This window comes from Alosa sapidissima, chromosome 12 (genome assembly GCF_018492685.1).
Source record: "Alosa sapidissima isolate fAloSap1 chromosome 12, fAloSap1.pri, whole genome shotgun sequence".
NCBI lineage: Eukaryota > Metazoa > Chordata > Actinopteri > Clupeiformes > Clupeidae > Alosa > Alosa sapidissima.
The window spans coordinates 30,819,562-30,846,477 of record NC_055968.1 but is presented as its reverse complement, the minus strand read 5'-3'; the positions used below and the strand labels follow the sequence as shown (position 1 = coordinate 30,846,477).

Sequence of the window (26,916 nt, the reverse complement as noted above, 5' to 3'; positions counted from 1 at the left end):
CCCAGTCTCTCTCCTATGCTCACTCTCCTTGACTTCGCTCTTGTCCTCTCTCCCTCGTTCACACTCTTCCATGTCCACTCTGTCTTCTTTCTCTTTTCTCTTCTCCTGCCTCTTCATCTCCCTCTTATCCCCTCTGTTTTCTCTCTCACTCTTCTCCACTTTTTCATCCTCCACTCTTCTCCTCTGTCCCTCTCTCTCTCTCTCTTTATCTCTCTCTCTCTCTCTCTCTCCCTTGCCGGTCTGGTCTGGTACCAAGGGGAACAGATGTGTTTGCGGCCCTGTGGTGCCCGTGTCCATGCCTGTGCCCTTGACTGGCTGGCAGCTCTCGTGCCCTGAAGCTCCCGTGCCCTTGCCTGCTCCTGTTCCTACTCCTGCTCCGGGCCCCCTGGGTGGAGAGGGGGGTCACTGCGCTGGAGGAGGAGAGGGTGGCCCTGTGCGTGATTGGGGACACGACACGACACGTCAGCAGAGCTTGGTGATTCCGCTCTCGGCGGCACAGATGTTCAGCCTGGACACACTGCAGCTCTTTCAGAGCACTCACGTTTTACCTTCTGTCGCGCACAAAACTTCACTCAGTGGATTTCAGTGGTTTTCAATGCTACTTTGCTTAGTTGCAAAACAGTGAATTGTCTGTAGTCTGTACAGTCTGTATACGCATCTATACCAACATTGAGCAAGGAAAGATGCTGTGTGGTTGTCTTATCTCTGATCTAAAAATAATACTTCACAAATGATTCTTATTATTTCGTCATGATAAAGGGCTTATTGTTTTCCTTAGCATTTATTTTGTATAATAGTCAGCATTTATTCATATGAAACTATAATAAAATGGGTGCCTTGAACTCAAAATGGAGGCCTTCAGGCCTTCACACATACTGCATGACATGAAATTGCAATGTGAAAAATTCACACACTAAGTATACATACTCAACAATTACATTTCTTTTTTTAATATTTCACACTGGTTTTGTGTACAACTGTAAATTATATCCTTAGTATGATGGTATCATCTAGCAGTAACATAATTTGATGTCCCCAAGAAAAAATGTTTAGGGCACACACACCGTTGAGAGAAAACAACTGGGGAAGTTTCACAATGGCATTCAAAGCTCGAGGCAGTACCATGACCGGGCCAGACAACATTGTAGGGTGACTATTGGTAATGTCACTTTGGTTTGTTCAGTAAATTTGTAGCTTTTGTGACATTGAACATGACAGACATCCGTCAATCAATCAATCACACCAACAGCACTTCGAACAATACAATAGATTGCATTTGTTGTCACTGTACATTTCCAGTACCACATTTGCTCTGCAGCCCTTAAACAGCATCAAATCAAGGCAACACAAAAATAGCTCACTAGATGTACCACATAGTGCAAAATATGACCTGACCTCCACTCAGTCCTGCACATTCTCTCCACCGAAATAAATCACGCTTTGTCTCCATCCCCTACTCTTGCAACTCATGTAAGTGAGTGTGTGCGTGCTTGCAAGTGTGTTTGTGGGGGGGGGGGGGTTGTGTGTGCGTGTGCTACAGTGTGAGTGTGCATGTGTTCGCTTATGAGTGTGTGCATGTGTTCATGCATGTGTTTGTGCAGTTAATGAATGTGTTTGTGTGTGCGCTTGTTCATGTGTGTGTTTGTGTGCAGGTTATGAAATACATGAATGATGATTTTATTCAGTGTGAACTTGACACGTTAGGGTAACCATAATGTTGATGGCAGAAAGTGCATTGTTATATAATACATAAGTCATGACTGTAAAGATTCTGTTTAGAATAAGTGCTGCTGAGTGCCAGGCTTAGAGGTTGCAAGATCTATTAACCTGATTCCCTCCCTTGATCATCAAGCGATTGGGACAGGAGACACTCAGAAGGATTTCAAAATATTACTACAGGGTCGCAAAAGCAAACCCGTCAAAGTTCTAAACACCCTTCCCTTCCATTCAGCCTGGACACCTATTAGTAGATGCCCAAGTAGGCTAATTACATTTAGGGACAAAATGACAAAAGTCTGTTCAGTATTAAAGCAGCTTTTTACCTTAAAAGTAATGTTTGATGTAATTTTGATGGTGCATCAACTCTCTGCAGTAGCCTAATGCACTCCATTTGCAAAAAAAAACAGAAGAAGAAGGGTTCGCTGGCCAGACAGAGCATAGTATTACATAGTATAACATTGAGTCCCACCTGTGCAGGAGCCCAACATTGAGTCAACTGTGTGTAGGAGCATCCAAGAGCCAAGCCCCGGCCGTGGGAAACCACAAATAAACAAAACTTAACTGAGTCATTACAATATTTATATCTTCAAAACTACTGTTGAAGCAAAAGTTATTTCTTAACTTTTTGACGGAGGTGATGGGAGCAAAGCAACGCAATGGAACCACAATTCACTTCGGAAACGGATGATGTAAGCCCATGTAAAGTGAAGGAGATGAGAAGTTGAGAAATGTTCAACTTTGCTGCACCGACGGACAGCTATGCAAGTGACCAGCCAATCAAATTAAGGTTATGCTTCAAGGTTTACACCCTAGTCAGGGATGGATTACTGCACGGGCCTACCAGGCCCAGGGGCCCAAGGGGTCAGGGGGCCCTGAAGCCCAAGCCTTTGCATGGAATCATTGCCTCAATATCAACAAATCAGGATGTAGGCTATGAATCTGATTGAATTTAGTATTGGCCATCCCCAAAATGCACCAGAATACAGGAAATTACATCAAACAAATTAAAAAATTTCTGGGGGAGGACCCCTAAACCCCCCCTCCCACATATACGACAGTTAGTGGGGGGCCCTTAATATATCTGGGCCCAGGGGCCCGAAAAAACACATTGCAATTGGCTGCTAAAGTCCAGGACGGTGACAATGAGTTAGCTCAGTCGGAAAGCCTAGCCAAAGTCCTTTTAGGCAAGTCCCTCCACTCAGCGGCCATATTGCAACGCTTTTTGGGCACTTATCGGGCATCTATTTCGGATAGAATTGCGTGTGTGCAATCCTTCATGAATAATGACACACCAACCTCGGTCCAAGCTGCGAGATAACAACACATGATTGGCACATGTATTCACAACATACCACATGATTGGCAAGATTTATTCACATGCGGAAGGGGGGGAATATGTATAGACGACTGCCATGTTTGCGTTACTAACTAACCCCATACATTTATATGGGAGATTCTTTGAGTGCTGGGTCTCCTCATTAGAAAGTCTCTGGCCTAGCATCATTTACAGTCAGTGGGAAAGAAGGACAATGAGAATTGGACTTAGCCAATGAGATCTCCCCTGATTGGTTGACAATTGTGTCAAGTTGAGAGCGAACGGAGGAACAGTTTCTGTGAAGCTGAATGAAAGGGGGCTGTTTTTGCACATACATATTGATCTTAGCAAACATGCAAAAACATTGGTGGAGCACAGAATTCCTGTTTGCTCAACTAAGTTCGTTGTGCTCGAGTTTCATTTTTCCTCAAAATAGAAGTTGTGTGCTTGCTCAAAACATTTTTCTGCGCTCAAATTGTTCTACTGCTCACTCAAAAAAGACGCACAAATGTAACTCCATATTTAACAGCAAGGCCTATACTTTTCTGGAAATGTAAAGAAACAGGTGCCTGAATTCTCTTCAACAAGCCCCAATCAAGTGTGCTGAGTGTGCTGGCTGTGGCAGTCTGTTAGTGTTTCTCACTCAGACTGGCACACAGACAGCGAAGCTGACGGTTCCCATTGGCACTGATCACTAGTCATCACCGTCCAATGTGTCAAATCTGCTGACATTGAGTGTCATCTCTGACTCTTGAGTGAAAAGGGGCCTTTAAAGAGGTTTGCTGCTTTAAAGCTGCAATGCATAGTCACTAGGCTGATTGTTGAGGATGACGCGTACATGGTTAACAGAGTGAGGATATTCTGAACAGAGTTGAGGACATTAAGAGAAGCCCAGCATGAAATCCACTCACTCCCTTAAACTTGATGACCATAATGATGCTAAAACTTACCCAATGAAAAGATGTGTTCATCTTTTGCTTTACCTCCCCTTGGTCTTAGATTCACATTGTTTATATTTGTATATTTTGTGTATATTTGCCTGCATCTATTTTCATTATTATTATTTGTTTCACATGAACATATGTTCCTTTGAAGCAGAGAAATGGAAAAACATGAAACGTTGAATGATAGATAAACCTAATTTATCATACATATATTTTTTTCTACAAATATTTTATTTACTTTTAAGAGGAATTATAAACCATATATTTTTGCACCCCTAGTTACAGTATTGCAGCAATTTGCTAGCAAGGTCTACCACTATCTCTTTACATGTAAATAAAACAATGAATACTGTACTAATATAGCACCCTTGAAGTCTGCACCTGGTTGATATTTTCTTGTCATTCCTCTTTTACTTAGATGTGCACATTTGTGCTTTGTGAATATCTTGCTTTGTAATGTGCACCGAATCAAGGGATGAATAAAACAAAAATCTATTCTCTATAGCTTACTTTAATCTATTTGAAGAGCAGTTAACTAAACTGGAAGGGGTTGAGTGTAGCAGGTGCTACTGCAAGGCAGACTGCAAAAAGTCCAAAAAGAGTCCATTTGTATTGTTTCATTATGCCCTCAGTGCATTCACAGAACGCAAACACAAGCAGATCATTTAAACATATTTCCTTCATGTGTAAACTGATGTCCACTCATCTTCTCCTTATTTTCACATGCCTTTTGTGAGGGGTATATGCCTATAAATGTCAGTTCACTAATTCTTCCATACATGTAATTTAACATTGTCTGTCTTGCCTCTGTTTAGCCCTGAGCTAACCCTATAACCTACCTTAAAATAACTGTTATACTTAGATGCCCCTGACTTCCATCTGGTATAGCATGGCTTAATTATGCCAAATGCATTTGTGTGCTTCTGATTATTTCTAGCTTTCTAGGGCATCTCACAAACCAATCTGCACATTCTGTTATTGGCTTCTGCTGGTTTGCATTTGGCTGATAAGTATATAATCAGTGTTGCCCATGGCTTGTTAACGCCACTGTGATTGCCCTATCTTTGACATTGTGTAATTTGAAAAGTTAAGTACACAAGGGTAGCTTGATGGAGCAAAATGGTTGCAGCTCTTCTTTGGCATTTTTGTTTTCCCCTCGGTTTTCTGTATAAAGGGTTTAATTCGTTTTAAAACATTATCTAAAATGTGTTCTTGAATGGTAATTCCTATTTTGTCCATTATCCCAGAACTGATGGGGTAAATCAATATAAGTGCATCTGAGTTCTGAAAAGGATGTAAAATGGTCTTGTAGGCTATTAATGAATACGAATATGTGCAGTGTCTGGAATTAATTATTAGCTGATAATGTAGATTGATAAGGAGATTTGTAGTCATAGTATCACTAATAGTCCAATATCACTGTATGTTTGGCCTATAGGGTTTGATGAATGTTCCATCATTTCCACACACACACACACACACACACGACACATTGTTACCTCAAATACACACGTGGGAACCTGCAGAGCAAACATATTAATGGCAGAATGCAGCTGGCTGAGCTGACTCCCATCTCTCTCTCTCTCTCTCTCTCTCTCTCTCTCTCTCTCTCTCTCTCTCTCTCTCTCTCTCACACACACACACACACACACACACACACACACACACACACACACACACACACACACACACACACACACACAAACACACACACACACACACTCTCTCTCTGACACATGTCCCTCTTTGTTGTTACCTCAAATACACACAATATGTTAATAGACCCCCAATAATAATGTCCATTGCTATGTTCTATCACACCCCCCTGTTAGTGCTGACCCATCCTAACTTTGCCAGCTTGATGCTTCCACATGCCAGCTAGCTCATGCAACAGAACTTTGCTGCTTGATATCTTTGCACTTTGCCAGCTATTTAAATCAGGGCCCTAGTGTCTTGTAACCAGAGCCTTGCCAATTCTACTTCCCAAACATATTCAAACATACAGGACACAGAAACAGAACTTTGCTACTTGATATCTTTGCACTTTGCCAGCTATTCAGGGCCATAGTGTCTTGTGACCAGAGCCTTGCCAATTTTACTTCTCAAACATATTCAAACATACACAGAAACAGAACTTTGCTACTTGATATCTTTGCACTTTGCCAGCTATTCAGGGCCCTAGTGTCTTGTGACCAGAGCCTTGCCAATTTTACTTCTCAAACATACAGTACACAGAACCAGAACTTTGCTGCTTGATATCTTTGCACTTTGCCAGCTATTTAAATCAGGGCCCTAGTGTCTTGTGACCAGAGCTTTGCCAATTTTACTCCTCAAACATATTCAAACATACAGTACACAGAACCAGAACTTTGCTGCTTGATATCTTTGCACTTTGCCAGCTATTTAAATCAGGGCCCTAGTGTCTTGTGACCAGAGCCTTGCCCATTTTACTTCTCAAACATACAGTACACAGAACCAGAACTTTGCTGCTTGATATCTTTGCACTTTGCCAGCTATTCAGGGCCCTAGTGTCTTGTGACCAGAGCCTTGCCAATTTTACTTCTCAAACATACAGTACACAGAACCAGAACTTTGCTGCTTGATATCTTTGCACTTTGCCAGCTATTTAAATCAGGGCCCTAGTGTCTTGTGACCAGAGCCTTGCCCATTTTACTTCTCAAACATACAGTACACAGAACCAGAACTTTGGGGATCTGTGTTCCTTGTTGGCTTATTTACATAATTACCAAAATACACCAGCAGGGGGCACTAAGATGCATGTAAGAGCAGAGGTGTATATTTAGACACAGTATAAAACAGCTCTGTACAAGAGTATATGCAAGAAAAGGTATAGCCAGAGACTTTCTAATGAGGAGACACAGCACTCAAAAAATCCTCCATAGAAATGCATGGGGCTAGTTTGTAACGCCAATATGGCCGTTGTCTACACATATCCCACCCATTCCTCGGCAAAACGTCGACATGTGAATACATTGAGCCAATCATGTGGTGTGATGTGAATACATTGAGCCAATCATATGGTGTGTTGTGAAGACATCGTGCCAATCATGTGTTGTGAACTCGCCGCTGCAGCAAGATTGGTGTCGTGAAGCCTTGCGCACGCACATTTCTGCCGAATAGGAAGACCGATGAGGGCCCAAAAAGCGTTGCAATATGGCCGCCGAGTGGAGGGACTTGCCTAAAAGGACTTTGGTATAGCCTATGCCAAACCCATAAAACTGAAATACTGTTATGTGAGGAGTGTACCGACAGATATAATCTATGGAGTTTATTAAAAAATTCTGAATTTGTGAAATGCATTAAATAATAAATTCCTCAGTAACACCGGTCAGTTGCATTTTTTACTCTCTCATACTGACTTAGAAATAATCTGTCCATTTATACATCTAGGCTGGACTATGTAACTCTCTGTATTTAGGTCTGAACCAATCTAACCTTGCTAGACTTCAATTAGTCCAAAATGCAGCAGGCTTCCTACTGGAACTTATGCATATTCAGTCCTGTGCTAGCCCAAATCCACTGGTTGTCAAAAAAGAAATAGAAATATTAACTGCCACCTTTAACTTCACAGTATTTTGCTCTAGGCCTATAGTAGTAATAGTAGTTTTGGTAACTGTATCTTCTTTTAGCTACAATTATAATCAGTTTATCATCATCAGTACTATTATTTTTTGTATTTTTATTTATTTATTTTTGTCACTTATATTTTCGTTTTTATTACTATATTTATTTTATTTCTGTGAGCACCTTGGGTCAATTGTATTGCGTTTAAGTGTGCTATATAAATAAACGTGACTTGACTTGACTTTACTAACCTATAATTAGTCAGATGTTAAATCACAACAAGAATTCTAAAAAAAAGAGACAACTTTATGTTGTCTTTCACCATGACAACTCTAGAATTTAGAACACCAGTAGGATTCTACTTTGCAACATGGTCCGGTTCTATTTTTCATTCACTGCCAGCACTGCGAAAGAGTAAGATGTCTTCTGATATTGTAATGGACGAAATGATGGATCTTCACAATGACCAGTCACCCATTCATTTGAAGATGACCAGTCAAAAGAAATACAAACCTCGGCCGTATAGTCGCCCGTCGACTAAAGGTTCATCTTCAGCATCTGCTGACCTAAACACCTTGAGGAAGGAGAGGGCACTGGTGCTCTTGTCACTGATACCCTCTGACAAGAGGAAGAAAATCGGTCTCGAACTGAGACCAACTCAAACAGCACAAAAACTGAACACTGAGAAGTGTAGATCAGCTGGTCAGTCACACACATTCCCATTTATATTTTGGAATGTTGTTGAAAATGACACCTATCAGTCCGTCTGGTGGAGTGCTGATGGAACTGCCGTGGTTATCCACGAGATGATGTTCATTGCTGAAATACTTGAAAGGGATGTGATTGATTGTAAATTTGGCACAAAGAGCATCAAGAACTTCTATCGGCAGCTTAAGCTGTATGGATTTACCAGGCCTGGAGTTAACCTAGAAAACCATGAAAATCTCAGCATGGACGTCACTGCCAAAAAGGTCAAGGTACGTATCCCTACTTTAGCACAACGTTGAGTTAAACAGAATTACTACATTCTGCTTAGTCATTAAGCAAATTCATGAAAAAAAAGTTAAGTTGGAAGAATTTGAGTGCTCACCAACTGTCTTTCACCTGCCACCCTTTTTCCCACCATACTGGTGTTTGCCAATCCTTACTTCCAGAGAGGGTGTGAGAACCTCCTGGCCCAGCTGAAGCGGCACGTAAGGACCAAAGCTACTGAAACATCTCCAGTGGCTGACGCGGAAATCTGTAAAGCTTCTGGACATGGTTGCAAGCTGACTGATGAAATGGTCAGCCCAACCTCCCGCAGACCTGCGATCCAATGCCATGACAGGACCCTACTTGGCCCCAGCCTTGGCCTGTCTCTCATGCTACCCGCTTTGGAGAGCAAGAGAAGGGCCTTGATGGATTTCCTTCGGATGAATAGTGTCAACTCAGCAGGTCCATCAACTTCCGGTGACATCAACAGCATCAGTGGAACACATGAGGCCAATAATAACCCCCATTCCTTCAATAAATCAACAGAGTTACTTTATGTTTATGACTCATTGCACCATTCTGAGCTTCAATTACACTACATTGTGAGATAATGTGGTAGGCCTACAATGAATGACAAACAAAACGCAATGACACACACGAAAAAACACACACATTAGACACAAGAGTTGGTAGAAAAGTTAGTGCAGCTGTGTGGAAAAAATATGTTATGAGAACGGCTTTAAAGGAGAGGCAGGCCAAGGAAGAACGGTTTTTTTAAAGGAAGCCAAGGGTAAGGTTTATATGGAGAACTTAGTAGGTCTATTTAAGAAAGTTAATTACCTATCAATCAGACATGTGTAGATTTAGCCTAGGCCTACTACGTTTCATGATGCAATGCAGCAGTGTAGTCTATGTGGGAGAATAATAATAATAATAATAATAATAAATACATTTAAAAAAAAACAAAAAAAAAGTATAGTCTTCTTAAGTTGCATGACATGTAGACAGTTAATTGATACGTGCCGTGAACTGCAGGGCGTGGTTAAAACAAAAAGGCATTTTGATTAGCCCGAGTTAAAACCTCGGAACGCCCTCAGAGCGTTGTAAACAATCACAAACTGAGCATGCGCTTTTGCCCGATACAATAATGGAGGACCATCCTTACTGCCCGTGGTAAATTCTGAATAAATGCGCTTCTTACTCTGAAGATCTGAGGCACCAACCAGTTCTCAACAGCTCGAATTTTGTAAGTCGGTTTCAACAGTCTGTTGATAATTCTATTGTCTTTTTTCGTCACTTCATCTATTTTTTTGTCTCACTACAAGTCAGTATTTGTTGCTAGCTAGCTAAAATGCTAGCGATTCTCTGTCTGCAGCTAACCAGCTAATACTTGCTAGCGTGCTATCCTGACTAGCTAGCGAACGTCAAGTTGAACTGCATATCGTTTCCCTCTCAGCAAGAACTTACGTTTCTCTGAACTGCTTTGCAGGTTTATGTTTACTTGCTGAACAGCATAATTAACTTAGTCCATATGTATTGACATAACTCTTTGCCTTACATCAAGGTCTAGTTTTGCGTTTGAAAGCAACTTGCCTGGCACACAATGTGAGCTATTTATTTTCCGGGAGTTAAGCTGCTATGGGCCTTAAAGTTGACGGCCACGATAATCATCCAATGAAAAATGAAATGCAGAATTTATTCATTGTCCTCATCCTATAGTTGGTGTCCAACTGGGAGGTTCTTATGAAGGAGTTGTGACAGATTAGCACGCTAACATGAGCTAGTGTATGTTATTACAGACAGACTAACGTTAAACGTTAGCTAGCTGTGCTGCTTAGCTAATATTCTCGTGTTAAACGTGACTAACAACATTTTGCATTTTGACGAAGCAGTTACAATGCAAACAGTAAAAACCAGTAACATGTAAAATAGTGATTGCGGTTGTACTTTGCAAGCAAACTAACGCAAGTGACTTCATAACTGTATATTTCTTGTTGAATGTTTGTTGCTAGCTAGCTAGTTAACGTTATGCTAGTTTGTCAACTCTGCCTGTGAATGTCATGCAGTTAACGATTATCGGCTAAGTAGCTAACATTAACTATTTTGCTTGGTAACTTTCTAACGTTACTGCAATTCTAGCAACTCAGCCGGCGTTTTGGAACTTTAACTTATTGTTTAATGTGAAAGGCCGACGTCGCGGTTTGTGAAAGCTTAGTGGTGAATGCATTCTAGTTGATAAAGCAGTTGTTAGCTAGCTGTTTGTTTTGTAGCTACATGAGTTAAATGCACTACTAGGATGTTGGCCAAACTGTAGGCGGCGACAAACAGCCTCCATAGCCGAAACTCCATCCACAGGTCGTAGACTTGTGAACTGTTATCCCGGGGAAACCTACTTGGGCATGTTTGTTCTACAATATTCTAATAACGAGTCTTTTATTGTCTCTATGTGTTATTGTAGTGTCATTGTGGCAACATGGCTTCAGATTCTGCATCGCAGAATCCTGGCTGCAGGATCATGACTTTTCAACCCACTAAGGAAGAGTTCAAAGATTTCAGTCGCTACATAGCCTACATGGAGTCCCAAGGAGCGCACAGGGCTGGAATGGCCAAGGTAACCTGGTCTGAAGATAAAACTGCCATTGAGCTCAAATATAGAAGCAGGCTTACTAAATGTTAAATGTCTTTTTTTCTGTTTTAGGTCATACCACCTAAAGACTGGAAACCCAGGAAAACGTATGATGACATTGATGACCTGGTGATTCCCGCACCCATTCAGCAAGTGGTGACTGGCCAGTCAGGTCTCTTCACCCAGTACAACATTCAGAAAAAGCCCATGACTGTCCGGGAGTTCCGCAAGACCGCTAATACAGACAAGTGAGCAGAGATATGATCTTGTGCTTATACACATGACTCAAAATGGCAAGCAAGTCTCTTTGGATGAACCCTCTGGAACCCTCTTGCCTTTGAAATCCATTCAGTTAGTTTATAAAATTGCCTGAAAGTACATCTTACCACCACTCCACAGACAATTTCAAGCCATCTCATTTTTTTTTCTCCATCATTGTAGGTTTTGCAACCCCAGATATGTGGATTTTGATGAACTGGAGAGAAAGTACTGGAAGAACCTGACGTTTAACCCTCCCCTCTATGGTGCTGATGTCAATGGCACCCTCTATGACACAGTGAGTTTGTTCTTCTCACATGCATCTGTAAAATCATTGCTGGCAAACTACAAATACCGGTACTTGATGTTGTGAAGCTTTGGTGGTTTTGGATGCCTTTATTACGCTTTACATGGGATATGATTGGCAGACTGGAATGCCCACCTTTTTGGCATTTTTTTGATCCGTCAGTGCAGTAAGGCCATGTGAGATTTTTAGTTACTGATTATATATCGTTCTAGTGCATGTTTTTTCATTAACGCTGTAATAAGCTAAAAAAACTGAAGTGAGCTTTAGAATTTCTTAAGAAATATTGCTTTCAAGGAGTCATGTAAATGGCCAAGCTATTTTAGAGCACTTTCTGAGGATTCCTCAAACCCCTCTGTTCCTCCCCCATGCTGTTCCACCTATAGGATGTGGCCGAGTGGAATATCGGGCACTTGAACACTATCCTTGACACGGTGGAGAGGGAGAGTGGCATCAAAATCAAGGGCGTGAACACCCCTTACCTGTACTTTGGGATGTGGAAGAGCACATTTGCCTGGCACACTGAAGACATGGATCTCTACAGCATCAACTATCTGCACTTTGGAGAGCCCAAGTCTTGGTAAAACAGAGCTTGCATTGAGAAAAATATTTTGTGGCTTGCTAGGGTTGTTTTGGATTTAACAAGTGTACAGCTGCTTTTATCCGTGGTCTAATGCTTGATCCTTTCTATAGGTATTGTGTTCCCCCTGAACATGGAAAAAGACTTGAGCGTCTAGCTAAGGGTAAGTGTAAATGGATACAAAAGAATATTTTAAAACTTCCTTTTAAGTTTTGAAAATGTTTTGAATGATGTGCTCTTTGCATCTTTTTTTCCAGGTTTTTTCCCTGGAAGTGCCCAAAGTTGTGATGCCTTCTTACGACACAAGATGACATTAATTTCACCATCAATCCTTAAAAAATATGGAATACCATTTGAGAAGGTGAGATCGCTGTATTACTTGGAGTCTAACAAAGTCTCTAAGAAAATACTTTGATTTCTTATTCTGATACAGTATGTCCACAATTAAACCCACTATAAGTTGTAATGATCTCATGTGCAATGATGTGATGTGATGTGATGTGCAACTCCCTAGGTTACCCAAGAGGCTGGTCAGTTCATAGTGACCTTCCCGTATGGTTATCATGCTGGGTTCAACCATGGCTTCAACTGCGCAGAGTCCACCAACTTTGCCACCCAGCGGTGGATTGAGTATGGGAAGCAGGCCACACTGGTAAGGACAATTGCCAATGCAATTTGTCTTTTTATTTGATTTTTTTTGGTTGCTATTAGTTTCTCATTAGTTTTTTACATTCTTGTGGTGTTGTTGAAAGTCGAATCATATTCAGTACCGTGGAGGGTCTTATATTAAAGCAACACCAAAGAGTTTTTTGTACCTTAAAATAATGTTTCAAAAATTGTTTCAGTGGTTCATCAACTCGTTATCGGGTGAACAGCACTTCTGCATTTGCTTCGCGGCCCTCTATCGGCTATAACCGCACTATGTAAGTTTGCCAGATCGGGTAGCGGATCTGTAGTTCAATGGAATGAGACATAAGAAACTACAAATTTGACTTGCACGATGTCTCAATACATCGTACTTTTTAATGAAATCATGCAACATATAGCCTACCTTGTCTGTGGACAACGTTATTTGCAAAGCCGGTGCTGGATAAACGTGCGTGCAGAGGAAAAGTTATTTGGTGTTGCTTTAAGCATTTTACCTGTGGTTGACCAAAGTGCTCAAAAATAAAAACAGATAAATAAATAGATAATAGAAGACAAAATAAATCAAGACACAAAAAAAAGCAGGACAGGAAAATAAAACTAAAATATGTTCATATATATAGCCTATAATTACATTCCACAATTCATTTAAAAGCCATTAATAGCATATGTTCTTTTAACTTGGCTTTAAAAGCACCAATAGTTGGTGTAGATCTAATGTGAAAAGGGAGGTTGTTCCACAACTTGGGCCCAGCTACTGAAAAAGCACAGTAAAATCTCTGCAAAGTCACTGAGGTGATTGCTGAACCAGCACTAACTGTGCTTTGCATTTCCAGTGCTCGTGCCGGAAGGACATGGTGAAAATCTCAATGGACCTGTTTGTGAGAAAGTTCCAGCCAGACCGCTACAAGTTGTGGCTGGCCGGCAAGGACAACGCGCCCATCGACCACTCCAAGCCCACCCCGGAGGCGGCAGAGTTCCTGCAGGGCGGCAGGGAGCGCTTCCTGGTGGAACTGCGGAAGGAGGAGGGCAGCGGGGAGAAGACCGATCAGATGGAGACGGAGGTGTCCAGCACCACAGAAGGAGAGGATGAGAGGTGAGTGACCACACACACCACGCACGTGCACACACACACACCACACACACACACCACACGCACGTGCACACACACACCACACACACACACCACACTCACGTGCACACACACACCACACTCACGCACACACACTCCATAGGGTGTCCTAGTAAGAAACATTAAATGTATGCTACTGTAAGCGCTATGATGTCCCAAGTGGCCTGTGCCACCCTTGTAAATCCATATGTCTGAGCAGAAGCTTTGAACATCATCTCTCTCACTGCTGTGATTGTTTTTGTTGTTGTGTGGATGTTGTGCAGCATCTCCAAAGAGAAGGCAGCTGTGAAGAGGCAGCATGACTGTGTGGAGACTGAACAGCAGCAGCAGTCTGAGCAGCTGCAGGAGAAACCTGGGTCCACCCAGGAAGAGGTGGAGCAGAAGAAGGCTCGAATCTCTCCACCCGAGAATGAAACCCAGAAGCAGGATGCCAGCTCAACAGCCCCAGGTAACACATGCACCAGAGATCACTTTCATTACGAGACTGTTTTTGGGTTCTTTCTTATTTCACTCTCAAAGTAACAGTTTTTGGAGAAAACATGCACTCTCAAAAACCCTTTGAATCACTCACTCAGTAGCCAAATTGCTGTGTGACCAGTAGGGATCCTCACAAGCTTGATAGGTCACTGTTGAGGTTTTTTTTATGGCTACAAATGCAAATACAGGTGTTGGACAGCATGATTTGACTGCAACTGTATTTTTGGATGGTGGGACCAGTTTGCGTAGACTTAATTAGCATCTTCTAAACACCTAGATACATGTTTGTTTGGTCATTCTGTTTCATCAAAATTCTATAGCTGATGTTTTTAGTAAGGTCCCACCTTTTGAAGGTTTTAGAATATCTTATTAGCATAGATTTTAAGAAACATATTTAAGTTTCTATAGCACACAGTGCTCTGGCCATTAAATAGCCTTAGTTGTGGAAATGGCCTTAAATTAAACAAACAAACATTCTGTTTCAGTTGAAGTGCCAGAGCCCCAGCAGCAGCAGCAGTATGTGGAGCAGAGCGCAGGTGAGGAGCCTCAGAGGACCCAGCAGTCTGTGGCCCACGCAGTCACACAGCCCCAGCCAGGGCAGAAGAGCGCCCCGCAGATGCCACAGTCCACAGAGCCTGGGGCAAAAGAGGCAGAAAAGAGCGCCGCCCCGAAGCCAACCAAGCCACGGCCTGCCCTGGAGGAAGAGTCTACCGCAGCAGGGCAGAGCTCGTCTGCAGGAGGTGGTAAGGTCAAGGAGGAGCCGCGTGATGAGGAGGTGCAGGCCTGTATGGAGCTGAAGGAGGAGAAGTCTAGACAAGGGGAGGCCTCCCAGATGGAGGGTTCAGATCAGGCAGCTGCTGTTGCAGATGAGGTGACTGCTGAGGTGGAACCAACAGAACAGAAGCCCCCTGAGTTGGAACCTTCACGGGTGGGGTCCTCACAGAAGGTGGAACGTTCCGAGGGTAACCCTGAGGAGGAGGAGGAGGAGAAGCCTGCCGCGAAGCGGTCAACAGAAGCGAAACCCGCTGAGGTGGAACCGACCAAAGGAAACCCTTCTGCGGCGGAACCACTGACACTGCTGCCTGTGAAGTTTGAGCCTCTGGAGACGGCACGAGTTGAGGCAAAGCCTGGCAAGGTGCAGAACGCGAAAGCATCCAACTGTCTCGCCAGGAACAGGACCACCGCGTCCCCTCCGTCGTCATCACCCCCACAGCAGCAGGCCTCCGCCCAGCCACGCCAGCCTCCAGCCAAAGTAGCCAAAGCCAAGACCGCAGCACCAGTGCCCACCCCAGTGCCCAAGCAGGAGCCTGATCTGCTCACGGGGGCGCCAGCAGGCCCCAGCGAGGCCGACACCAACACCAAACCGGCCCCCTCCTCTGCCGTCTCAGTCAGCCCGGCCCCATTGAATGCCCCTGCCCCGGCGCCCCCTAGCACCAGTCCGGTCCATAGGCTCTTCCAGAGGACGCTGAGTCCGGCGGAGGTTCTGCACGTCCACAGCTACGCCAAAGGAGACTACTGCAGTGAGGGCGAGACGCCGCGCAGGGAGAACAGGAACAGCGTCGGGGACGACAGCGACCCCGAGGATGATGACGACGAGGAGGAGGACGATGATGACGAAGAAGATGATGACGAGGATGACGATGATGACGAAAAGAAGGTCAGAGGATTGTGGTGGACATGAAGTTTGTGTGCATGCTATAGTTTATCTCTAGAAATCTTGTAGTTGCTGAATGGGTGTAGTGGATGAAAGTGATTTTTAAAAAGTGCAGTGTGATTTAAAAGCATTCAGAGGAGCATTCTCTTAGTGTGATTTCAAGCATGCCATCTGTTGTTCAAAGCCTCCCTGAGCTGCTTGTTGTAAAGACCGGTTGTTGGTTTTGCAGGGAGTGGATGACAAAGCGGAGACGGAGGGAGCGTCAGAGCGACTGTGGAAACTCCCCCGTCACCATCCACTCATAAAAGACAGCATGAGTGACGAAGGTAAGACACCTGGAGGAACTCGAGGGAAAGTGCTGGAAACGCCTCGCACAATTCTATTATTAGGATAACTGAGTTGGAGCAGTTTTCTGTGCATCATAAGAAATGGATTACCTGAAGTTACAACATAACGCATAACATGCAACATAATTAGATCATCATTTTCCTCTTGTAACAACTAAGTAGTTGTATGAATTGTGTAGTTACAGCTAGAAATCCTTGCCTTAGGCGGGGATCACATTAGCCAGCGGCAAGCGGCAGGTTTCCTATTGCTCTCTATGGTTCAGCAGTGGAACGGTGGCAACGCTGGCGTACCTCTAGCGTTGAACAAGCTGAGCGTTGAACTTGGTTCAACTTTTCATAGCGCAACGCGAGCACATTCAATTGTCAGGTAGGGCAAACCGTTTGTGTTACCAAAGGAACGAGAGAGAACTTATTATGGTCTGAGTGTTGGCGTTACGCTTGCCGCTGCCGCTTGCCCCTGGCCAGTGTGATCCCCGCCTTATCGTGGTGTTATTTGGGTAGTAGTTGAGCGGGAGCAGTGTTTCTCATAGAACTGAATTCTATTTGTGGGGGTAAGTTTGCAGAATTAACTTGAATTCAACAGTTTTTAACAAATTAGCGTAGTGTGGTTATGATGAACCAGATGTAAGCACAATTTAGTACAACCTGGAAAATCATTGTGTGGTGGTCAATGTTGATATTGTGGTGGGCCGCCACAAATAAGTCAATGTATAGGAAACACTGGGGATGCTGCGCGGTCCCTATAACCTCCCGTGTCCCCCTTTGTGCCCCAGAGCTGACGGAGCCGGGGGTGGCGGAGGAGGAGGTGGTGGAGGGGGAGGCCTGGGCACGGCCGCTTGCCCACCTCTGGCAGAACCGGCCCTACAGCCTGGAGAAGGAGAAGGAGTTCAACCGCAGCATGGCCCAGCAGCGTCCCTACTGCGCCATCTGCATGCTCTTCCAGACCTACCAGCGGGTAAGGGGGCAGTCGGGAGGGCCAGGCTACCCATCAGGAGGTGCTAAAAGGGCAGTGATGCACCGCTAGGATGGCTGCCTGCGGTTGTGTTGTGTTGTTGTGTTGTGTTGTGTACAGACCAGTAGGTTACGTAGCGTTTTGAAAAAAGTGTTGGAAATAGGACAGACTTGCATCACAATCAAGATGAAGCTGGATGCAAAATAGCACAACATTGAGAAATTTGAATGTCATTGCATGTAAACATGACTTTTAACGCAACCTGTTTACCTCACCCCTGTGCTAGTAATATCATCTTTTTCATGCCACACTTACAACACTCTGTGACTCTGTTTTTTTTTTATCTTTTATCGCCTTATGTCTGTTCTCCCTCCTTTTCTCACACCCTCCCCTCCCCACCTCCTCTGTCCCTCCCCCAGACTGAATGTTTGGACACCGACCCCTCAGGTCCTCTGGTGGGCCCAGCCAGTCGTCAGCGGACCAAGCCCCTGATCCCTGAGGCCTGCTTCACCACCACCACAGAGGAGTCGGCCGAGGCCGAGCTGACGGCACCGTACCTGGAACCCGATGGCACCAGCCTGCTCGTCACCTGTGCCATGTGCAGCGTACGCGTCCACGCCAGTGAGTGACCAGACGACCAGCACTACTCATGCTGACGTTTTTATTTATTTATTTATTTATTTATTTTATTTTATTTATTTATTTATTTATTTATTTATTTATTTATTTATCACTTTCATTGATGCATTTCCTGTTCTTTAAACATCCTAACACAATTTTTTTTAAGTGTTTTGTTATTCTTTAATTTTTTAAAGTGTTTTATTATCCCTCATCCCCACAATGTTCATCAATGCTCAGTGCACACAATGGGATGCAGTAGGGGGCTCCTTTAGATCAGTATTTTCATAGTTTGCAGTTACGTAAATGCACATTGAACATGGCCAAGAAGCTAATGGGAACTTTCAGTGGTTTCAACTTTTAGCTATTGACCCAGCAGCCAGTTTTGCAAAATGACAGGATATTTAAGAAGGGTGTTTAAATTGACTGACCAAATCGTAGTCTAGACTAAAATGGCATGTTTAATTCCCAGGACCTACTGATCGGTCAAAGTGCCACAGAGCATTGCTTATTTTGGCAACCAGTGATTGTTTCACCAACATCTGTATTGCTGCAATAGAATTAAGCAACTTGCTTATGTTAGATGGTAAACGGCTGGTAGCAGCAGTGCCAACCTACCCCCCCCCCCAGCTTGTATATAATTAGTATATTAACTAAACTAAAATTAATTAACTTCATTCATGTTTGCCTAATATGTAACCGCTCAGCTGAGCCTGTAGCTATGTTTATTGGGTGGAGTGCGGTTGTTATGCTCTGTATGTTGGGGGGGGGAGCATGGCATTGGCGCTCATCACATGCTGTTTGTGCCCTTGCCAGGTTGCTATGGCGTGAACCCACACAGTGTGACCAAAGGTTGGAAGTGTGCCCGCTGCAAGGCCAACGCCATGACTGAGGTGCCAATGCCAACACGCCTTTTTCTGTTACTCCCAGAATGCACCCAAAACACTCAATAGTCTGTTCTTCCTCTAGCATGGTTGTAATACTCAGTATAGTTTCCAGGAGAAGTAAATTGCTGTTTGATATTGGGAAATCTTTGTGATCTTAAAGACTGTTTACTATATTTCGTAGACTTTACTACAATTCCATGACCATTTTTCACTATATTTCAACGTTTTAATGACCTTGTTTCTCAGTAGACTCTGAAGGCTTGTAATTATCTGTGTTGCAGTTTGTGTGAAAGCCCTGATGTTTGTGGCTTCTTGTAGCGCTTTGCTGTAGTCAATAGTCTCGTGCGTGCGTGTGTGTGTGGTGACAATCTCCTCTGTCACTCCACAGAGCTGCTGCCTGTGTGCGCTGAGGGGAGGTGCCATGCACAGAGCCAACAATGACAAGTGAGTGAGCAGGAAGGCCCAGCCGAGAGGGCAGATAGGCCCTTATCTGTCCGACGCCTGCCAGCCCGCTGTCTGGACTAGCCGCTCATTAATGCCCCCAAGGCTGCTAATAGCCCTCAGGAGCATGGCAGCCCTGCCTATGGGGCAGTCTGAGGGCTTGTCTTAAATACTGTTCTCAAAGTCTGGAGTCAGTCCTCTGTAGTTATTTAAAGTACTGTAATAATTGGCGTTAGTATTTGTGTGTCTTTTTTGAGTGTGTTACGGTCAGATGTTCAGTATTGTATGGCTAATGTTGTGGTAGTCAGATATATTTCTCTGTCACGTATATTTATTTCATGTTTTGTTGTTTGGGTAAGCTGTGAAATATAACATTTGAGTGTGTCGTTACATTTGTGTGTGTGTGTGTGTGTGTGTGTGTGTGGCACGCATGATGTCTGCAATAGGTGGGTGCATGTCTTGTGTGCAGTGGCTGTGCTGGAGGCGCGCTTCGTGAACATCACCGAGCGTTCCCCTGTGGACCTCAGTGGCATCCCCCTGCAGAGATTTAAACTGGTGAGTCCCACTGTCCCACACCGCCTCTGCAGACTCCTCTTAGAGCGCTCAGCTGCAGGACACGAGAATGGGTTGTGTATTGATAAAGATGGGTATTCTCAACACCACCACAAACACATTTTCAAATGCCCATCTCACCTCAGTGGCATCCTGCTGCAGAGATTTAAACTGGGGAGTCCCACAGTCCCACACCTCCTCTGCAGACTCCTCTCACGGCTCCTGCACACCAGTGGTGTAGTCTACGTGATACGCAGGACTACGCAGTATGCCCACTTAAAAAGAATCACCATCTCCGTATACCCATTTAAAAAACATCACCATCTCAGTATGCCCACTTAAAAAGCATCACCATCTCAGTATACCCACTTAAAAAGCATCACCATCTCCATATGCCCACTTAAAAAGCATTACCATCTCCATATGCCCACTGAAAAAGCATCACCATCTCAATATACCCACTTAAAATAGGCAAGGATGCGTATTAACATTTGGGGTTGATCACAGTATACCCACTACAGTTAACTGCTACGTCAGAGTATACCCAAAGATCCTTGATTACTAGCGCTCCGCTTTAACCCTCTCTGGTATACCTAGCCTACTACAGCTACCTAGACTGAATTGTGGGTCTGTTGCGTTGCTCTCGTCACTCGCGTCGAAAAGTTCAACTTTTTGCTGCGCCGACGGACAACAACAGAAGGCACCAGCCAATCAAACGGTCATTTGCATAGCTACCGTCAGGGAACACCCACTGGCATGCGTTGATGCAACGAAACTGTGTGTAGGAGCCGTGAGCGCACTCCGCTTCAGGACACGAGAGAGTGATGTGTATTGATAAAGCTGCTGCAGACTGTGGCAGGAAAAGGGTATTCTCACCACCACCACAAACACATTTTCAAACGCCCATCTCAGCGCCACTGTTGTGTTTTATAGTCACACATATGGTTGCATCATGGCCAAAGACAACATAAAACGCATCAACATTTCCACATAACTACCAGATTCCACCATAGTGATGGCGAGATAAAAGCACCATAGCATGGATTAAGCCTAGTCTTAGACTAAAATATTTTTTGCAATAGAGCTTCTTTTTTTTAATTTTTTATCAAACTACTCTTTTAGTCTTGGACTAGGCTTAATCCATATGTTTTTACTGGAATTGGAAGAATAGCATGGTATTCACTGTAGCACGGTATTCATTCATCTGTTTTCACTGCCATTGCTCCTGTATGAGTGATTTGTCTCAACCCATGCACCTTCACCACTCTCACTCACTCTCTTGAGCACCTCACCATGCACACAGAACTACAGGCCAGTCCCGGGCCCTGTCACTGCAAGCGTCTCATGCTTGATCACCCTCAAGCACACTGGATTTTTAAAAAAAAAATGTTTTATTTAATTTATATAGTATATTTAGTTTTGTTAGCTGTTCTTATCTCCTACTGTCTCTATTGTACAGTGGAGTTTGGTTATATGTTTATACTTATACTTATATTTACCACTTCTGCTGTAAGTGCATGTTGTGTGTGATGTCTGTATGCTACTGAGACCTTGAATTTCCCCTTGGGGGATCAATAAAGTATCTATCTCTCTATCTCTCTCTCTCTATCTCTATCTCTCCTGCCCTTGTCCACTGCAGAAGTGCTACTACTGTAAACGGCGGATGAAGAAGCCCTCGGGGTGCTGCGTGCAGTGCTCTCACGGCCGCTGCCCCACCTCATACCACCCCACCTGTGCCCAGGCTGCGGGCATCCTCATGCAGCCCAACGACTGGCCCTTCGTCGTCTACGTCACCTGCTGCCGGCACAAAGGCCCCGTCCAGGCCGAGGTGAGGGAGAGATCGGGGGCTGGAGGCCAAGAAGGGAATTAGTTGGGAAGACGGGCGGGGGGGGGGGGGGCAGAGACAGAAAGGGCCAATGGAAGGGGAGACGCCATGAGAAAGGAACACGTGACAGCCAATCACATGAGAAATGAACAACTGACAGCCAATCACACGATGATACAAACTGGTTGCATATGGCACCGTATGAAGTTCATATGAATGTCAATGCATGTAAAAATGACTGGGAGGAAGACGACACAGACCGCAAGTGAACTATTTTAATAGTTCTGATATAATTTTCTCAGGGGAAGTTTAGTGGTTAGTGATAACATTATCACTAACCTAATAGGTGTAGATATTCATAAGTTGACATTCTCTTAGGTTTGGCATTGTTGTAGTTTATAAAATTAAAAAAAGCTTCGGTTTGATCACATGTCATTGGTGTGGAGAATTTGAAAAAAAATAAAATAAAGTAATATAGTTATTGTATTGTGTAAGTATTAGTATCTGTCTGCCATGTTGACTGTTATGTTTCGATGCATGCTGCTGTCTGTATACTCAAGGTGTACTTGTATAATTCTTTGCAGGTTATAAAGTGCTTGTGTTTGTGTGCATTGTTGATTCCCCAGCGTAACAAGGCAGCCCTGAGAGAGCTGACCGTGGGGCAGAAAGTCATCTGCAAGCACAAAAATGGACGCTACTACCAGTGTGACGTTGTGCAGCTGTACAAGGAGACCTTCTATGAGGTCAACTTCGATGATGGCTCCTTCAGTGACAACCTGTTCCCTGAGGACATTGTGGTAAGAAACTTCCTCACCACTGTTGTGCACTGCTGACTGTAGACTGGCTCTTAGAACAAATGGAGCTGGTGATTAATCATGAAATGAGTTTGGCTTTCTGTAAGTACATTAAGTACCCATAGCACATTTCTTCTAATGTAATGATATAAAGCCTTTGGATAAAACATCAGCCCAATAAATCTATACGGTTCATATACAGTGTTTATATTATAATATAATAATATAATAAACTGTGTCTGTGTGTGTGTGTGTGTGTGTGTGTGTGTAGAATCGAGACTGTGTTCAGCTGGGTCCTCCTGCCCAGGGTGAGGTGGTGCAGGTCAGGTGGACAGACGGCCTCGTCTATGGAGCCAAATTTGTGGCATTTCACGTCATCCAGATGTACCAGGTAAGACAGAAGTGTGGAGAAAACCTGAAAAAGAGAGCAGAGGGGATGTTGTGCGGGTGTTCCTTATGTCTTGAGAATACAGTACACCACAGCAGTGGAAGTGGTTTTGGATTGAGGTGTGACTATAAATGTGAAAACAGACTGTTTTGAATAGTCGCCTCACATTATCTTTCTGCGCTGTTGTTCAGGTGGAGTTTGAAGATGGCTCCCAGCTGACGTTCAAGAGGGATGAGGTCTACACCTTGGATGAGGACCTGCCAAAGAGAGTCAAGTCCAGACTGGTGGGTTCCAGCTGTCTGTGGTTCATCTGTGTACTCTGTGTGCTGTGTCCAGCTGTGTACTGTCCGTGGGGGTTCATCTGGGTGCTTGGTTTTTGTTTTAAATTTTGTGCCATAAGCCTTCAGGTCTTTTTTATTTATTTATTTAATTCTAATTTTTTTTTGACACTGTGACAAGTGGCGAAAGTAAGTTATTCGAAACGATAATCAATAGCCATCTATTCGGTTCAATGTGTCTGTGACATCTCAGCCAGTTAGTATGCATAATGTATCCTACATATCTGAGTGACCTCTCGACCATCACCTGCTCTTTGGTTCGTGTTCGAGTGTGAAAGCAGCACTATTCTGGAATGGTGGATAAGTAGATAAGATAAGCAACACTAATCCATTTTTGGAGTTTCCAGTGTTTTTGTTTGTCCATTTCCAGTGTTTTTGTTAACCACTAGTTTTGGTTTCACTGTTGGCACTTGCCTCCCAGGCTATGTACTTCTGTGGTCTGGGAAGTGTCACAGTTTTTTCCCCCCCGCATCAATCACTCTTAGCAATTTGCCAATTGTATCAGTGGTGAGCTTGCAAACTTTGTTGGCGTTACTGTGCTCCCAGACTCCTACCTGTTGTGTTAACTGTCCACCTCCTCCCCACAGTCCAAGGCATCGGACATGAGGTTTGACGAGATGTTTGGCGAGAAGAAGGTCCAGGAGACCAAAAGGCAGCGGGTGATCAACTCCAGGTACCGGGGGGACTACATCGAGCCGGTCATCTACCGAGCCATCATGGAGTAGCCGGGGCGGGAGCACACACCCGCTGTCTGGAAGGTTCCGCTCCGCCACCACCTGCCTGACTGATCACCAGCACTGATGAACCAGGACTCTCCACTGGAGCTCCGCCGAACGAGTGGGCGTCATGACGATGACTCGTGTCTCTCTCGACTTTCTCTTTGCTTCTTCCTGATTCTTCCGAGGAGAACTGTGAACATATTCAGACATATACACACGCACACACACACACACACACTTTACACACAACAACCCAATCGATTTGCAGCATTATTTTAATCTTGTGTTCTGTTGGTAGTGAGCCATAAGTGCATCTGTTGACCCGGAGTAGAGAGGTGGAGTTGTAACTTGCTTAAGTAACTCGAGACTCTTAAGTCAGGTAGCTCTCTTAAGGCTCGTCCCTCTCAAGACCCAGTGCCTTCTGGACTGGACCTTGAGTTCTGAGCGGGAGTCCACCTCTAGTAGGCATGAGTTCTGTTCAGGTCTGGTTCTGCCTCTGGTTCTTTAAAGCAATGGCTCTGCTCATTCAAGCAGGAGAAAAGAAAAGGCATTACGTTTTAAAAGTGATGGTGAAGATCGTGTTTGTGTGGAAAGGCTTACCAGGTTCTAGTTCCCTTAACAAATGTTCGAAACGGAGATGTTCTCTGCATTTCAAAGAATGTTGCCTATCGTCAATCAGTTTTACGTATTTATTTTTTTTAAAAGCTCCTTGTCAGGGAGTGTTTTCTGCCTGTGAGTATAGGAGGTGTAGGCGTTGCCATTTAACTATACACACCACCTCTTGGCAGGAGTCCAATGTCAACAGATGACCGCATTCCCGAACAATGTACATTATTATATTAGGAACATAATGAATATAGCGTTTCCATTTTTAGAGGTTGTTTTTGCTCGTTTTTTTTACCAACATATTTATTATATGGTGCTTTATGAAATTAACCTTGGCAATACAATTGTGTCAGTTACTATGCTGTAAGTTTGAGGTTCTGGACCGATTGTTGTACGTCCTATTTTTGCTATGAAGATCTTCTGGAGAGAACCCCCTTCCAGTGAAATGCCACGGATTTCTTTTACACTCCGCCAAGATCCTTCCTCTTTTAAATGAAAGCTGTGCTTCGCTCTCCTGATCTAAGTCCGACTTTGACTGGACCGTTTTAATAGCAACATGCAGCCATTGCAGTTCGCTTTCCTTGAGATGATGAAATTTATTTTCAATGCATTATTTTTGCACTCATATTAATAATAATATTATTATTATTAATAATAATAATAATCTATATTTGTTGCTTCCCGGCATAGCCAAGTTCAAAGTTTGGAAGATGCACTTAACGTGAGGACATCGAGAGGCCTTCAGCTGTCCCATCGTTTGCCTGTATATTGACGTCTAGTGTGTGTTTTGTCAGAGTCCGTAGTGCTGATGGCCATAGGAGATAACAATCGATTTATCAAGGCCCACTTTTAAATGCGAGAATTGTAGGCCGATCGCTATCTAATATCACCACAGAGAGCCGTTCTAAATGGAAAGAAGTTTTCTATTTTAAAATAGCTATTTTATTGCTTTGTTTATATTTTTCATGTTCTGTGTCCTTATACAGTATACTGTGTGATAAGACCTGTATGTAGTTTATTTAAATATGTTGAGCTGTCAACTTGTTTCAGCTGGAAGTGGATGTTTGTCGGCTGCTTCCTGTTTTTAGCTTTGCTCAGACGTGGTCCCCCATCCCTGGCCTGTTGGGCATGGATGCCAGTCTCTCTCACTCAGAGCATCATTCATGAATTTTTGTAAAGACCATCAGTTTGTGTCAGTAAAAAGATATGGGCATACACGTTCCACTTTGGGCCAAGGAGTGCTTTCTTCATTGTTTTCTGTTTTAACCTTTTTTCATAATCCCAGCCTTATATTATATAGAAGTTACATTACATACAAAACTGCAATATTCAGTTACACAGTTGCACAGCCCGGAAGCAGTATTGAAGTCGGCAGTTGATGGGCAGCCGTGGCCCACTGGTTAGCACTCTGGACTTGTAACCGGAGGGTTGCCGGTTCGAGCCCCGACCAGTGGGCCGCGGCTGAAGTGCCCTTGAGCAAGGCACCTAACCCCTCACTGCTCTCCCTGTAGCAGGCAGCTCACTGCGCCGGGATTAGTGTGTGCTTCACCTCACTGTGTGTTCACTGTGTGCTGTTTGTGTTTCACTAATTCACCGATTGGGTTAAATGCAGAGACCAAATTTCCCTCACGGGATCAAAAAAGTATATATACTTATACTATACTATACTATACAGCTCATGTACATTCCGTTTATCTAGATTATTTCTTTCCGGTGTTTATAGGCATTTGTTTACACTTTCAGGGCAAGATTGTAAACAAATGCAGTTGTCGTCTCTTCGACTGCCACACACAGTATAGTTAGAAAAAACAGGGCTTGTTGGAAACTATATTTTATGGATGACATGATGGATGTAAAGCCTAAGCTATTTTTCACATCTAAAACTACATGTTGAGATTTTTAAAAAGGCACGTATGGCAAGTATGGGCACCTGACAAACCCTTGCTCTGTTGCACTGCCTGGGTTTTACCAAATGTTCTGAGATTTCACAGGACTATAACTTCTCAATCGTTAAATTCTGCCCTGCTGGCGCTTAACTGTCAAGCTATAAAAATATGATGTACTGTAGATGTTAACAGGAGATGCATCAATATAACTTTATGGAGCAAAATGCAATGTGTCACCATAGCTTCTAAGCAAATGCGAACTGTTATAGTAAAATTATAATATCAAAGGCTTTAATGCAAAACATTTTATTTTTTTTAGAACAACCTTTAATAATAATCTCTTTGTTTCACC

At 43.6% G+C, this 26,916-nt stretch overlaps 2 protein-coding genes across 5 annotated transcripts; both read left to right on the top strand.

Moving 5' to 3' along the window:
* The first annotated feature begins 7,961 nt into the window (after positions 1–7,961).
* On the top strand, positions 7,962–9,146 carry LOC121678550. The gene is made up of 2 exons (XM_042058170.1): positions 7,962–8,540; positions 8,694–9,146. The coding sequence occupies exons 1-2, from the start codon at positions 7,983–7,985 to the stop codon at positions 9,144–9,146; spliced, it is 1,011 nt and encodes a 336-aa protein (XP_041914104.1). The 5' UTR covers positions 7,962–7,982.
* Positions 9,147–9,641: 495 nt separating this feature from the next.
* kdm4aa (lysine (K)-specific demethylase 4A, genome duplicate a) lies at positions 9,642–25,900 on the top strand. Of its 4 annotated transcripts, none has more exons than XM_042057433.1 (22): positions 9,642–9,781; positions 10,994–11,146; positions 11,234–11,409; positions 11,603–11,717; positions 12,110–12,303; positions 12,417–12,466; positions 12,561–12,664; positions 12,818–12,955; positions 13,785–14,044; positions 14,344–14,528; positions 15,043–16,214; positions 16,441–16,537; positions 17,332–17,513; positions 17,930–18,131; positions 18,945–19,021; positions 19,404–19,459; positions 19,903–20,011; positions 21,648–21,836; positions 22,460–22,630; positions 22,899–23,018; positions 23,207–23,299; positions 23,941–25,900. In XM_042057433.1, the coding sequence occupies exons 2-22, from the start codon at positions 11,009–11,011 to the stop codon at positions 24,076–24,078; spliced, it is 3,966 nt and encodes a 1,321-aa protein (XP_041913367.1). In that variant the 5' UTR covers positions 9,642–9,781; positions 10,994–11,008; the 3' UTR covers positions 24,079–25,900. The 4 variants fall into 4 exon arrangements, 3 of the variants coding, with proteins under 3 accessions (XP_041913367.1, XP_041913366.1, XP_041913368.1); XM_042057432.1 differs by having other exon boundaries at positions 22,451–22,630; XM_042057434.1 differs by lacking the exons at positions 9,642–9,781; positions 10,994–11,146; positions 11,234–11,409; positions 11,603–11,717 and having other exon boundaries at positions 12,235–12,303; positions 12,417–12,468; positions 12,562–12,664; positions 22,451–22,630.
* Positions 25,901–26,916: the final 1,016 nt, after the last annotated feature.